The sequence below is a fragment of the Trachemys scripta genome, chromosome 10 (genome assembly GCF_013100865.1).
Source record: "Trachemys scripta elegans isolate TJP31775 chromosome 10, CAS_Tse_1.0, whole genome shotgun sequence".
NCBI classification, from domain to species: domain Eukaryota; kingdom Metazoa; phylum Chordata; order Testudines; family Emydidae; genus Trachemys; species Trachemys scripta.
Window position 1 is genome coordinate 50,435,846 of NC_048307.1, and position 14,394 is coordinate 50,450,239.

At 40.2% G+C, this 14,394-nt stretch overlaps 1 protein-coding gene across 6 annotated transcripts in view; it reads right to left on the reverse strand.

Annotated features, from left to right (window-relative positions):
• Positions 1–14,394, reverse strand: part of TMEM266 (transmembrane protein 266) — a 112,645-nt gene that overhangs the window by 59,954 nt on the left and 38,297 nt on the right. For 3 of the 6 annotated variants that reach the window (XM_034784181.1, XM_034784179.1, XM_034784180.1), the window contains 2 exons: positions 12,665–12,770; positions 9,539–9,727 (listed from right to left, as the gene is read on the reverse strand). The exons of 2 other annotated variants lie outside the window; for them this stretch is intronic. In XM_034784181.1, the coding sequence (XP_034640072.1) occupies positions 9,539–9,727; positions 12,665–12,678 (203 nt within the window). In that variant the 5' untranslated portion in view covers positions 12,679–12,770. Of the gene's footprint in view, positions 1–9,538; positions 9,728–12,664; positions 12,771–14,394 lie in introns of those variants that run through there. One more of the 6 variants, XM_034784182.1, reaches the window with a different exon arrangement.

Below are 14,394 nucleotides of genomic sequence, written 5' to 3' on the forward strand. Positions count from 1 at the left end.
GGTAATGAGCAACCATAACCACTTCATTCAAGCTACTAACATCTGTCACTGTTTCTGTTTCCTTGTCTTGCAAAACCAACCAACCAACCAAACATTCATGGTGTAGTAACCAGCCTTTTTGGCTAATTAGTAAGCATTCACCTCCCTCAAAATGATTTGCAGGCTAAAATTGGGCAACAGGTTATATCTAGGGATGGACACAAATGCAGATTAGCAATTAGCCAACAGAAGGCATGACCTGGACCAGGAAGTGATAGTTAGATTGTAAAGTGATGAAGCAAATATGGGTAGCAGCCTAGACCTGGCTCAGGGAAGCGAGGCAGCAGAGCCTGGCAGGAGCTTGCAAGTAGCACCTCAAAGACCTGAGGAACTCAGAGACAAGTACAGCCTTGTACCTTCCAACTGGATTGCTCCTTAGAGGCTTAGCTAAGAATAACTTCATGAATTATTTCTTTAAATAAGTTTTAATACTGAGGGGATTTGCAACCTTTCTTTTCTGACAGCTCTGGTATAAAGTTTCCTTCTTTAGTATTACAGGTGTGCGAGTGTGCAAATGGGAACCTATCAAAAGGTGAAATATGTAGGGTAAGGCATGTGAAGAACCAACTGCACTTGCTTCTGAGCTTGTACCATACTGTGCACACTACCAAGTATTCAAGTTGCACTTATACTGGCCTTTTCCCTGAAATTCCCGCCATTACTACCACTGGTGCAGCTCCACTAGTGTAATTACTAGCTACGCACAGCAGGTCTTCATGGTATCTTGGTTAAGACACGGGCAGTCACTGCATTACCTGTATTAGTGCTTCCACTGGTTTAGCTATACCAGTGGGAGTACTGGTGGGAAACATTAGGGAGAAAGGCTAATGTAGATCAGGCTGAAAGGGTCTTGTGCACCATGACACATACAGAAACAACCTACCATAGGTAAGAGCGTTCACATGAAGATTTTGAATGATCTGTGTCAGAAAAGAATCAGAAAAACATTTCAAAATCATGGAACATGTTTGTAACATACTGACTGAGCAGTGCAACATTTTATATGTTTTGCAATAAAGAGCCAGTTATCCCACAGAATTTAGAGTGCCGAATGCTCAAAGTGGAAAAGAGGGAGAACATTTTCTGCTGCAATGCAGGTCTTAGATTTGGACCAGAGCACACAGAGTAACAATGATGTAGTACTGCACAAGAGAACAAATCATCATTACAGTCTCCTTCAGTACATTTCGCTGTTCAGCTTTTGTTCCATCTTTCTGGCCCCAGTTCATGTCTGGCAGTTATGCATATGTTTAAAAAAAACCCCAAAAAACAAAAAACCAACCAAACATCACTTTTGTAAATAGAGAGAGAGCTTGCTCACTGCATGATACAGTTCAGCCTTAAAAGCTCTCCATCTCATCTCCCTCCTTGGGGCTGAGTAATTCATCATGGATCAGTCTGATATCTTCATGGACCTCTATGAGTTGAACAGCGTAATTAAGAGGAGTGATGTAGGATAGTAAAAGCCCTTACAGTATCAAGTGGCAAACCAAGGAAGAAAGGCAGAAACTTAACCCCATTTTAGTTAATCCCCCTCTAAGTCTTGCAGCAAACAATTAAAATACTAGATAGAAATCAAAATAATAATTCAAAGATTTGGAAAAAAACAGAAATAATGAAGAATCTAGCACCATCTGATGCAAACATAGAAGCCAGACTAAACTGTCTGAAGGAGCAAAATTAGCACATTCTTGGTGTTTTACAAATAAAATAATAATAAGAAATGAGATCACAAAAATCAAAATGAAAATGAAGAGGCAATGTAAAATGCCAGAAAGAACAGAATGTTTACATCTTTTACAAGACAACAGGAACAAGGATGAAAAATAAATCTAGAATAAGAATACTGACCACGTCAAAAAAACTAATAAAAAGCAACAGCAACACAAAAAATAATGAAGGAAAACACCCCACAACATTCCATGGTAGTAACAGAAGTAGTTTGGGTTGAAGCATTTTATTGACATGCAGCACTGCACAGCTGCTGTGCAAAATCTTCCATGAAATGTCACTACTATAGCTCTGATCTTGTAAAGATTTATGCACATACTTAATATTTACATAGTTAACAACTTAATATTTACATAGTTAACACATACATGTAAAGTTATGCATGTGCATAAATCCTTGTAGGATTAGGTTCCAGTTATTTCTTCAATTAACACAATACCTGTAATCTTGTGAATAATGTGTTGCTTTCTGTATCTCACAAACTTAACCAAAAGCTTTATAGATTCTAAAAAGATATGAAGAATGCTATGCAGAGATAGTCAGTTAGTATGCAATTTTATATCTTGGAAAAATAAAACATCCCTTTACCCCCAAACATCACTTCTTTATTACAAAGCAGAAATAACTAACAGATCTCTAAAAGCACAGAAATGTTCACAGTAACAGGAAGAGTTGGAGTTACTTTGCGTGGCCCACCATAAGATATAGAACAAGAAATTTGAAGAACTGTAGGAGAGGAATTCATTCAAGATAAGAGAAACATGAGGGACCTATTTTATACAACTACAGGTTATGCCACATTGTGTCAGGGTTATATCAGCTCATCACAATAGTACTGGTGAACAAAGTACTGGTGAAATCCTGGCCCCAAAGTGAAGTCAATGGTGAAGCTCCCAAACTTTACTGGAGCCAGTATTTCACCTCGGCTTTATTATTCTAATTTTATTAAAGTGATTTTACTGTGGTTCATCTGCAAACAGTGGAATCAGGTCATTGTGGAATAAAACAAGCCATGCTGTAGAGCAGTGTCTTCCAAACTTGGGATGCCGCTTGTGTAGGGAAAGCCCCTGGCGGGCCGGGCCAGTTTGTTTACCTGCCACGTCTGCAGGTCCGGCCAATCGCGGCTCCCACTGGCCGTGGTTCGCTGCTCCAGGCCAATAGGAGCTGCGGGAAGCGGCACGGGCTGAGGGACGTACTGACCGCCGCTTCCCGCAGCTCCCATTGGCCTGGAGCAGCGAACCGCGGCCAGTGAGAGCCACGATCGGCCGAACCTGACAACCCGGCAGGTAAACAAACCGCCCCGGCCCGCCAGGGGCTTTCCCTACACAAGCGGCGTCCCAAGTTTGGGAAACACTGCTGTAGAGTCTATTATTACACTGTAGACTATGAAAAGAACTTTGATAAATCAGAAAGAGAAGCAATTTTGAAAATATCCAAAGGCTGAGAGATTCAGGTGCAAGAATCCTGAATCACATCTACATAAATATGCACTGGCATTTCATCTGGAGAAGGGGAGTGAAGCAGCACAAAGATGTAATCCAGCCTTAATTCTATACTTCACGTCTGGAGAAGACTGCCAAGAACATTGCACAAGAAGAAATCATTAAAATAAACACAGAAAAGTTTTTTTAAAAAGTCTATCCAAACAGCTTTGTTTACAGAAAATTTTAGAAGGGTTATTGTAAATACAAGGACTTGTTGTTTGGCCTTAGGCTAGTGACTATCTTAAGACACCAAGGGACTGATCCAGCACCATTAAAGTCGATGGAAGTTTTACTATTGAGTTCACTGAGAGCTGCCAGTGCTCAGCATCTCTGAAATTCATACTTCAGGGCCATGATTCTGCTCCCACTGAATAAAATGACCTAAACTCACTACCTAAAAATTACAGCACCAAAAATCAAATGTCACTTTTGAAAATTTGACCTTTAAATTCTGTACCTCAGTTGCCCTATTTGTAAAATGTAGATAATGATACTTCCATCCCTTTCTCACAGGAAGATTGAATGCATTAATTACTGTTTGTAAAATGATTTGAAAATTAAAAGCATGAAGGTTTATTATTCTCCCATGTTTAACTTCCTAATATTGTTGACAAGTCTTTGACCATTTTTAACGTCCCCAGCTGTTCCAAACTCCAGCCCACAATGTTCCTATTTCGCTGCTCTCTCTTCTCTGTTCCTCCTCTTATCCTACTTCCCATCATTTTTTCTTAAATAATTTTCTATAGTTTATTTTACTCTCTACATAAGCAAATGTAAGTAGATTTAAAATGTGGCTCAGTACAGAAGCAACAAACTAAGACAAATAGTTAAAAAAAAAATCATACAGGTATATCCACCAGATAAAACACATAACCAGCACAAGATATGGACCAGACTAATTTTTTTTTCATATTTAGGGACACTGTCCATTACTTAAATTAAACAATCCCCCCCTCCCCAGTCCACCCCCACACACACCAAAAACAAAACCCAAAACATTTTCACTTTTGGCTAAGTTTTTAAATTTATTATGAGATTTAAAAAATACTGATCTAGTATTTTTTCAATGTGTTTGTTTATTTGTGCATTTAATATTTTCTGTCTATAGTCAATTTCACTCTTTCCCATCAATTTCCCATTAGTTGTGTGGATCTTTTACATGGCAGTGGGGAGAGAAAATATTTTTATAAAATAGAAAATACCAACATAAACCATAAAAATTAGGAGCGGCACCTGAAGCTACTTTTAACTCATTTTTAAACACTCACTAGATTTCTGGTTAACAATTTCCCTTACAATAACACTTCTACTTTGGCGTCCACTCTCTCCAATATCATGAACAACTCCCAATAGCCTTAATGAGAACATCACAGTAACACTGAGGGTTGAATAGAACCTTTTGGTTATTTTGTACTCACCCTCTGACAAGTGCATTATCTGATCTGTGGCAGACACACATTTTTCTATTCTTCATTGTGCTAAGGTCCATGGATCTGTTACAACAGGATTTTCAATGCGGTGTTCCTCCAGGGTCAGGAACAGGCTTATCTTTTTAGGTACGGACATTCCAAATGAGGTATATTATATATCCTCCATCTTCCCCTGCACTCTATAGTGTGGAGAAGCCTTCTGACAAAAAATGGCATTGGTTAAAGACCAGATAACCAATATGTTAAATTTTGGTGAGTTTTTGTATTGATGGTCATCTGACCACCTAGCAAATCTTAATACAGGGGATATAACTTCTCTGGCCTAAGGCTGTCAGTAGTCCTAAGGACTAGACGTTGATGCTTAACAGAAGAAAGAATATTTTTTCACTTTACTCTAGGAATCAATAGTAGGACAGCTTGAAGACTACTTGTCTGAATTAGAAGCACAGACTAGCTCTGTCTCATCTGAGAAAGCTCCCAACTTCAATACTTGTCTGACTGGATATAGTAGCTATAGGCAGTGTATTTTAACTGATATGAAGTATTATGAGACTTTCAGGAGTTTAATCTATAAGGGTTGTTGCCCTAAGGAAGCACTTAATGTTGAGATTCACACAAAACTTCCTTTACTTGAGTATGCTGCTAACACTTTGACCTTCTTGCATGGACACTCTATACACTTGCATTAAGGCCTCCTGAAGACTCTCAAGGCTATGTTTCACTTGTTTAACATAGTAATTAAACTACAGACTTTGCACCAGCCTGTAGGGTAAGTTCCAGGGCAGCTGCAGACCTCCTAAGCCAGGGGTTCTCAAAACTGGGGGTTTTAACCCTTCAGGGGGTTGCAAGGTTATTACATGGGGGGGGGTTGCAAGCTGTCAGCCTCCACCTCAAACCCCGCTTCACCTGCAGCATTTATAATAGTGTTAAATATATAAAAATGTGTTTTTAATTTATAAAGGAGGGGGTCGCATTCAGAGACTTGCTGGGCAAAAGGGGTCATCAATACAAAAGTTTGAGAACCACTGTCCTAAGCATAGTTTCACAATACTCTGTACTCTGCCTAAAAGTCTATCCTCCACTTCTTTTGGTTTGTTTGTTTGTTGTTAATATATTTTTATTATTTGATCCCCTAACTCTGATTCAGACAGCAGGCCTTCCCCCCAAAAAAGGAAGAATTCCCTCTTGTGTGTGTGTATGTGCAGGCATGCCCAGAGGGGTCTGCACAAGTCTCTGGCCTGATTCTTTTTGCATAGATCTGCCACACTGAACTCTGTGAAGGTGAGCAGGGAAAACACCACTAAGTTTAATTAATTACCCTTTGGGAATTTGTCTCCATAATCCTGCTTCAGATGGGGGAGAGAAACTGGGCTCAGAGACTGCTCCAAAAATAGTTCAAGTGGCTAGCAATCTCCCTGTTTTCAAAGAGGCTGGGACATGTTGTATCCTCTACCCAACATGGGCCCCTTTTGGGTCTCTCAGGAAGGTACAGGCCTGAGGTTCAAAGATGGGCTTTCACAGAAGCTCTACCCCTCTCTACTGCACCGGAAGTAGATTGGCCATATGGCTGTGTGTTTTCCCTGGAGATGGCAGCCTGGGAATCTCAGGACGCCTGTTATAGAGGTGGGGTGGCAGCTGGAAGAGGGAGATAGCCCCAAAGATATCTTGCTGCAGTCTGTGATGTTGGCAGAGTCTGTGCTGTGTCCATCTACAGCCTGCGGGGAGATAAAGGGAGGGAGGAGGTGACTGACCTTCACAGCTGGGAGCATGGTTGCTGGTGTGGATTATTCGGATTTATGTGTAATCTACCATCTGGCACACTGACTCTCTGAAGTCATTCCCATCGTGGAGATAGGGGTGGAGGAGCTGCTCTCCCCTGGAGCCGGCTATTCCAATCCTACCCAGTTTCTTTCCTGCCTGGGGAAGGGTGGACTGAGGTGACCCTGCCCAGTTTGAGCTGTGAGGAGGAAGCTGTGCTCTGCCCATAGAACAGCCAAGCTCCCTCAAAAAACAGTAGGTAAGAAGGTGAAGCAGACCACACAGACCTTTCCCTTTGCCTCTGACTTTTTTCAGCCTAACTCACTCCCTGAAACCTGCAGGAGCACCAACCGCTGCAAATGCCTCCAAAGGGGAAGCACAGTTGAGGGGGCAATCTCCTCACAAGGCAAATTAAGTCCTGTGACAATGCTGGGAATTAGACAGACACATTTTTCAACCAATCTGTTAGTCAGAAATTTGAAATAAAGTCTGGAATTTTCCACAGAAAAGCTTCATAGCAGGGAGGCCTGGCTGAGCCACTGGCCACTGCGGAGGCAAATAAATCTGGGGGGAATTTCAGAGAGAGGGGCATTCCCCTGCTGTCTGTGACTGACAGGTCTGTTTCTGCACCCAGGATGCAAGCAGGTTGAAGTACCCATTGTAACAGATCTTTGGACCTTGGAGAATGGATCTTCAGATGGTAAAATCTGCAGCTACTAGGGCTGAATACTTGCACTAACCTTGTTTTATATTTATCCAATAGCAGTGTAGCCTCAGGCTTACACCTGCATACTCAAATTAATTATAAAGTGCCTCTTCAGACACATGTGGTATTGCATCATATTTATATAATCTAACTGAAATTTATTTCCCCTTGTTTGGAATTTCTGAAGACATCTCATGAAGTCCAATTTGGAAAAAAAACTAGTGGCAAGAACTTTCCCCTCCTTCTGCTTCCTGACTGCAGCATGGAATACCTGCTGAGTGTAGATCAAGGATGTCTCATCTTTGCTGATTTCTAAGAGTAGATTAAAACATATCTAATTGTCAACAATTTGAAGCTTATATAAACCTTTTTATTCGTCTTCATCTTGAAATCTCAGATTGATTTACTGTGAAGTGTTTTTAGATAAATCATGCAGTAAAAGTAGCTATATACATTTGGTAAGATATAAACTGAAATAGTAATGAACAGTAGCTATATAATCCAATGTTGGGCAATTGGTCTCCTTATCAAAGGCGATGCTACTTTTATATAGCTTCACACACTAAGGGAGACAGCTTTCCAAATGAGTCACTGTGCAGTCAGTTATCAGAGGGGTAGCTGTATTAGTCTGTATCCATAAAAACAAGGAGGAGTCCAGTTGCACCTTAAGGACTAATAGATTTATTTGGGCATAAGCTTTCGTGGGTAAAAAAACCCACTTCTTCAGATGCATGGAGTGAAAATTATAGATACAGGCATAAATATAAACAACTCCTACTACTACCATAAGTAAAATGTGTTTACATGTTACTTGTTTTACCTGTAAATTACAGTGAAATTTTGACTCGTTAATTGGCCTTTGTAAAAAGCTCAATTTGGCCTTCAGACCAACAGAAGTTGCATCCATATGTCTAAGGCAGAACACAGCCTTCTACACTCCCCCACTATGGGTATTCCCTGCCTTTTAGACAATCAAGGTGCTAGGTTTGTTACATTTTTAAGGTAGCTACTTACAAACCACTACTTATAAAAATAATGGATCTAGGTAAAATGCTTTGCCATTCTCATATATATTGTGATTCAGTATTAAACATTCTTTTACCTTTAATATACTCAGTTGAAGAGTATATTTAGTAAGTGTTTTAATTCTCTCATTTCCAAAGACATTTTCTAACAAATATAATGAACTTGATTTGGACTCCCTGTGTAAATGTAGCCAGAATCGGCATGTATGTTCTATCAACAACATTATTGTGCAAATATATCAGGGATCGGCAACCTTTGGCATGCGGCCCGTCAGGGTAAGCTCAGGGTAAGCACCCTGGCGGGCCAGACCGGTTTATTTACCTACTGCGTCTGCAGGTTTGGCTGATCGCAGCTCCCACTGGCCGTGGTTCGCTGTCCCAGGCCAATGGGGGCTGCAGGAAGGGCGGCCAGCACATCCCTCAGCCCACGCCACTTCCTGCTGCCCCCATTGGCCTGGGACGGCAAACCGCAGCCAGTGGGAGCTGTGATCGGCCGAACCTGCGGATGCGGCAGATAAACAAACCAGCCCGGCCCGCCAGGGGCTTTCCCTGATGGGCTCCGTGCCAAAGCTGCCGATCCCTGATATATATTCTGAATATCAACAGCCTCATTCACAGCCTACCAGAGCAAATTCTTCTTTTAGAAACAGAAATAATCTGCATGAGGCTTAGGAGGTTGTGTTGCATAGTCATAATCACCAGATCAAGAAATGTCCACTCAAACATGTGGACCACCGTCACTGATCCCTGCATCTCACCATGGAACACTCTCCTGAGACATCTATCACAGAGGACCTATGGAATGGCTTTTCTGCATTTTTTGTTTTGTTTTGTTTTTATGGGGAAGAGCCAAAAGTCAAGGCAAACGACTCAACTTAGGGCTTGTTTACACTTGAAATGCTACAGCATTTCTGTGCCATTGTAGCACTTTAGAGTAGACACTGACGGGAGAAGTTCTACCATCGCAGCAGGTAATCCACCTTCCCAAGGGGCAGTAGCTAGGTCGAAGGAAGAATTCTTCAGTTGACCGAGCACTATCTACACCAGGGGTTAGGTCAGCTTAATCACATCGCTGAAGGGTGTGGATTTTTCACACCCCTGAGTGACGTAGCTGGGTTGACCTAACATTTTAGTATAGACCAAGCTTTAGTTTTCTCTCTGACGGCAGTTTCCTAATATGCACGGTGTTCACACGGGAGCCAGAAATTACTTTATTGCAAGGAGTCTGAAAACAACTAAATAGCTACATTAGGAAAAGATGCTTTTAGAACGGATTCAAGTGAAATAGGCTGGCCTTCTGTCTCCATCTCATGGCTTTCCCTTCTGTAAACCATGAAAATCCTTTAGGATACCCTTTGCACTTACCCTTCTCTTTGGTACTCCTCATCCAAATTTGATAAGAGCTGGGACCCTGCCACAGAGAGATCAAGCGCAGCAAGGGGTAAATCTCGATAAGTGAAGTTAACAAGTTGTACAGGAGCTAAGCTTTTGGTCTCCTCTTCTACTTGTTGTGAAATGATCTCAACTTCTGAAACTCCACCTTCTATTGTAGGCCTGAAATGATGAATAAGCAAACGGAAAAAAATATACGCAGTAAGGAATGGGAAACTTCCACAAGTAGCAGGACTAAAATTTCCCATAATGAAGGAAAAAGGCTTGATTACTGGTATTTATGTGTCATTTTTGATAATACATGTGGAGAAATGTTTTATGGGGCCAAAATCTATCCTCATCTGTGAAAGGTCGCTCCCACTGAGGTTAATAGCATCCTCATATGCACACAAGGGCAAAATTGGATTCAGACTGCAGAGCTGAAGCCTTTTCATGCACATAAAATATAAACATAAATATTCAACAAACACACAAAGAAAAAAACTATGAACTATGTAGCAAAGTATACTTGCAAAGTAGAAAAGAGAGTCAATGAAACGAAGGCATGTAGTTACATGAACTAACCCCCCTCCTTGTAGTGAGATCAGTGAACAATGATCAAGCACTTTACTGACCAGTGTACAAATCACTCTAAGGCAGTGATTCTCAAACTTATTTGATTGGGCTCCCCTTCTTGGTGTCTGTAGTTGCTTACGCCCCCTTCCCAAGTACATATACCAACACCCAGTTCTGAAGGCAGAGCAGAGAGCAGCATCTGGGTGGGCAGGGCACCCAGCAGCAGCAGCACAGAAGTAAGGGTGGTAATGAGAAAAGTAATATTCATCAATATCACTTTTCACAACAGACTTAGTGCCCCATTGCTACCCTTACTTCTGCGCTGCTGCTGCTCTTCTGGGGCTGACAGCCAGAGCCCCGCTGCATTGAGACGAGGGATTGAGGCGTTGGTGGGGGAAATGGGGAAGGAGACCCCAAGCCAGGGCTGCCTCCTGCTCAGGGATTGAGGGGGTGGACGGAGGAGAGCCTAAGTGGTGGTGCCTGGGGGTCAGGCTCTGGCTGTCCCATTTATCTCCGCCTCCTGGGTGTGCATGGCCTTGCTGCATGAGCCAGAGCCAGCCAGGGCTGACAGCCAGAGCTCTTTTTTTTTTTTTAAAAAAAAGAAGCACATTCCCTTGACACATTCCTGTGCTTCCATTGGGAGGCCTTCCCCATGGTTTGAGAACCACTGCTCTAAGGTAATACATACATTCTATTGCCCTTCATTGACCTCTGGTCAATATTTAGAAAAGTTCTGAATGCTGCCACATCTTGCCCTACTCAACCAGAGAAAGGGTTGCTAATGCTCTAGGATTTCTGAGGAGAGTTATTGAGTAAGAAGAGGAATAAAATTATAGGAGGATCCCAGATAAATTCTTCCCATCCATATATGTGTAGAACATAATTTTAAAACTGGTCATGCATTCTCTATCCTTCTTAATGTTAATGGAACTCCATGCACGCATACAAGGGTAAAACCAAGGGATAGCTCAGTGGTTTGAGCATTGGCTTGCTAAACCCAGGGTTATGAGTTCAATCCTTGAGGGGGCCATTTAGGGATCTGGGACATGGGGTTGGACTAGATGACCTCCTGAGGTCCCTTCCAAACCTGATATTCTATGTATGTGTGTCTATATGACTTACAATAAGATACCACTTAGAGAAAAAATAAGTTATTGCCCAGTACTTAATATATAGTATATGTGATGGACAACTCTGTTAGTGTAGAGGGTTTGCCTGTCAAGTCCCAGCAGGTATAGATTCTTTGTGGACTCCAATGAATGCCTCCCTTTCCATTTGACTCACATTGTGTCATAAACATAAACCTCTTTAGCTTTAATCTGGGAGAGCTTGTTAACTTCTGAAGAAATGCCAGGCTATTTCATTCAAGTTTTTGACAGATAGAAAAATACTTTCCCAACCATCGCACCTTTCTTAGGGATACAGTTAAAAAGTGCCTTACACGCAACTTTCCTTTCTTATTTGACTGCAAAAGTTGCATTGATTTTTTTTTAAAAAGAGCTTATTATAATCCTCCAGTTATTCAACCAACCTGAATAAGACTTCATCTTTCTCACAAAACCTGAATAATTTAGAAGAGCTCTTGCCTAAATCGTGTGTCTTGTAAGAGTTTGGAGCCAGGAACATAAGACGTGGATGAAGAAGGATAAAAGTCTAAGTTGAAGAGGTGGGAAAAGGCAGTATTGCTCAGAGTCTAAGCATTAGAATTACAATGGAGTAGAACCACTGCACAGATTACCTGGGAAGGTCACTTTAACAATGTGAAGACACTATTATGACTGAAGTAAAAGGCTTGCAATGACCTATATTGTTTCACACAATCATAGAAATTAGTGCAAAAGATCCTTTGGGTCATCTAGCCAGTGTCCCTTTATTTAGTTCTTTGTCCAATCTAATTTTACATGTCTCAAGGAATGAGACTTTTACCACTTCCACTGAAAATAATTTCACTGTCTAAAAAGATCTAATTAGCAGGAGATTTTTTTCTGATATTTGGCCAGACTTTTCTCTTGTCTGATTTAATGCTTTTATACCACATATTAGCTATTTTGGAAGTGGACCACAGTGTGACTACTGGTATTATAGAACAAACTGAAAAGTGTTAGAGAAGCCCTTTCAGCTTCCAACTGTTTTTTTTTTTTTTTTTAACCTTTTGGACTCTTAAGTAGATTAAATGAGAGATAGATAATGAAGTGACAGTGAAAAAGCAAATGAAACAGTGTTGACAAATAGTCTTAACACAGGCTTGTTGGCAGGACAACAAAAATTTAGATAGACCCGAAAATAATTTTATATATTAGTTCTTGGTAATTCACTATTAACAACACTTCAGAAAAGTTTACAATATTCATTTTGTTGTTGTTGCACTAATTCCGGGTCTGCAGACAACTGAGCAAATCCTTACCCCAAACTTAAAATTCTCCTCCCAGGAATACTGAGGCAACCTCCTTGGGATCAGGAGAATTTGGCACAGAGGATTTTACATGAATGGGATTTGACTCATTGAATGGAAAAGCATTTGTAACTTTCTCATATCGTACTTACTGGGGATTGGTCATGTTGAAAGATGCAAATAAATCAGCAGTTGTTCCAGTATTTAACTAACTTCAGCTCCTCTGCAGAGAATTTTCAGCATTTCAAGGCAAGGTTTCTACAAGAGGTAAAATGTATTATCTAGAACTCAGTTGCAGTTAGTGTAACATTCATTTTCATATAATGTAGTTTGTACAGCAGTTTTATTTCCCACAAAAGCCACCCACCCACCCCTTTTTTTGGTGATGCTTCTATTCTGGGTTAAGACTGCCTCATCATAGAACTTTGAAAATGTATTGTAGCTTTCCAGCCCCCCGCGCAATACACCCTTACATTTAAATAACATTACAGGCTTGGCTTTAAACAATCAGAAAATTTACAGTGATGGGCAAGGTCTTAGGGGCAGATTTTCAAAAGAGGCGAAGAGGTTTAGTAGCACAAGTACTCAGAAAGTCCACGGAGCTTATTCTCACATACTGTACAAACCTGTACATATGAGAGTGTTAGTTAAGGTGAAAGGATTTAGGAGCACAAGTCTGAATGACTTCTGTGGGACTTGTGCTGCTAAATCCCTTAGCATCTTTAGGAAACCTCTCCTTGGTCTTAACTCACTCTCATGTATAATGATTGGTCTAGTATCTAGAGAATGTTTTTACCTAACAAGCCCATAAACCTGTTTGGCATAACAGGCAATCTTTGCCCAAGGCCAAACATATGCCTGTGCATTTGTGCTGTATCACAGGACTGAGGTGCAACACCAAAACTGTAGTGGACAAGCTTGCTAGAATGAAGCCATTGGCAGCAGCTGATGTGCCTTGCTGTCACAAGCACCAATATTCAACCCTAAATTGTAAAAAACAATGTAAAAGTCCAAAATATAAATCTAAACAAAACAAGCCACTGCCCTTTTAAATTAAGTATTTGGGAAACTGTAGTGATAAAAAATAAAAATGAATCTGAGTGATATAATGAGAGACTTTTAAAAGCTATTTCCAGGGTTATACAGTGCATGTAATTAGCAACAATGAAGTTAAGGAGACTGTTGGTGAAAGACAAAAATGTACTCTTATTAATTAGGAGTATATTAAAATGAGTGCCACACAAATGTATGAAGTTAGGGTATAGCTGACATTCATATTGAAAAACTGCCATTATTTTACTAAAATGTCTCCTGAGTTTTAAACATTACTTAAGTCAATTACAAATTGCATCATTCAAATCATTTAGGTATCCTATACTTCTTTTTCCAAAAATTCATAAAATAAGCTAAAAATTTATAGGATATGATAAAGATGTTTAATATATTGACAGTATGAACCTCAGCAAATAGCAAATAATTAACCTAAATAGCAAATAATTAACCTAAAATTGCTAGTATAACTACTAGAAGTACTACTATAATTACTAGTATAGCAATTTCCAAAGCATTATTTCATGTACTGTATGCCTGTAACACAATAAAAGCCAATTAATTTATTCTTAGATTGCCTATATGCTTGAGTATTCAAAAGGCTAGGGTCTAAATCTTAATCACTTTACTCATGCAGGTAGACTAACTGAAATTAATGAAAATATTGATCTGAATAGAGCAAGCATGATCTGGCCTTAAAATAATAAATAATTTATAGACTAACATACATACACCATACTGATCTAAGAAACTTGCAATTAAAAATCTGATTAAAAACAGAATTTGCATATGTATTTAGATAAACTCATTCTGATGCACTGCAGGTTGATCC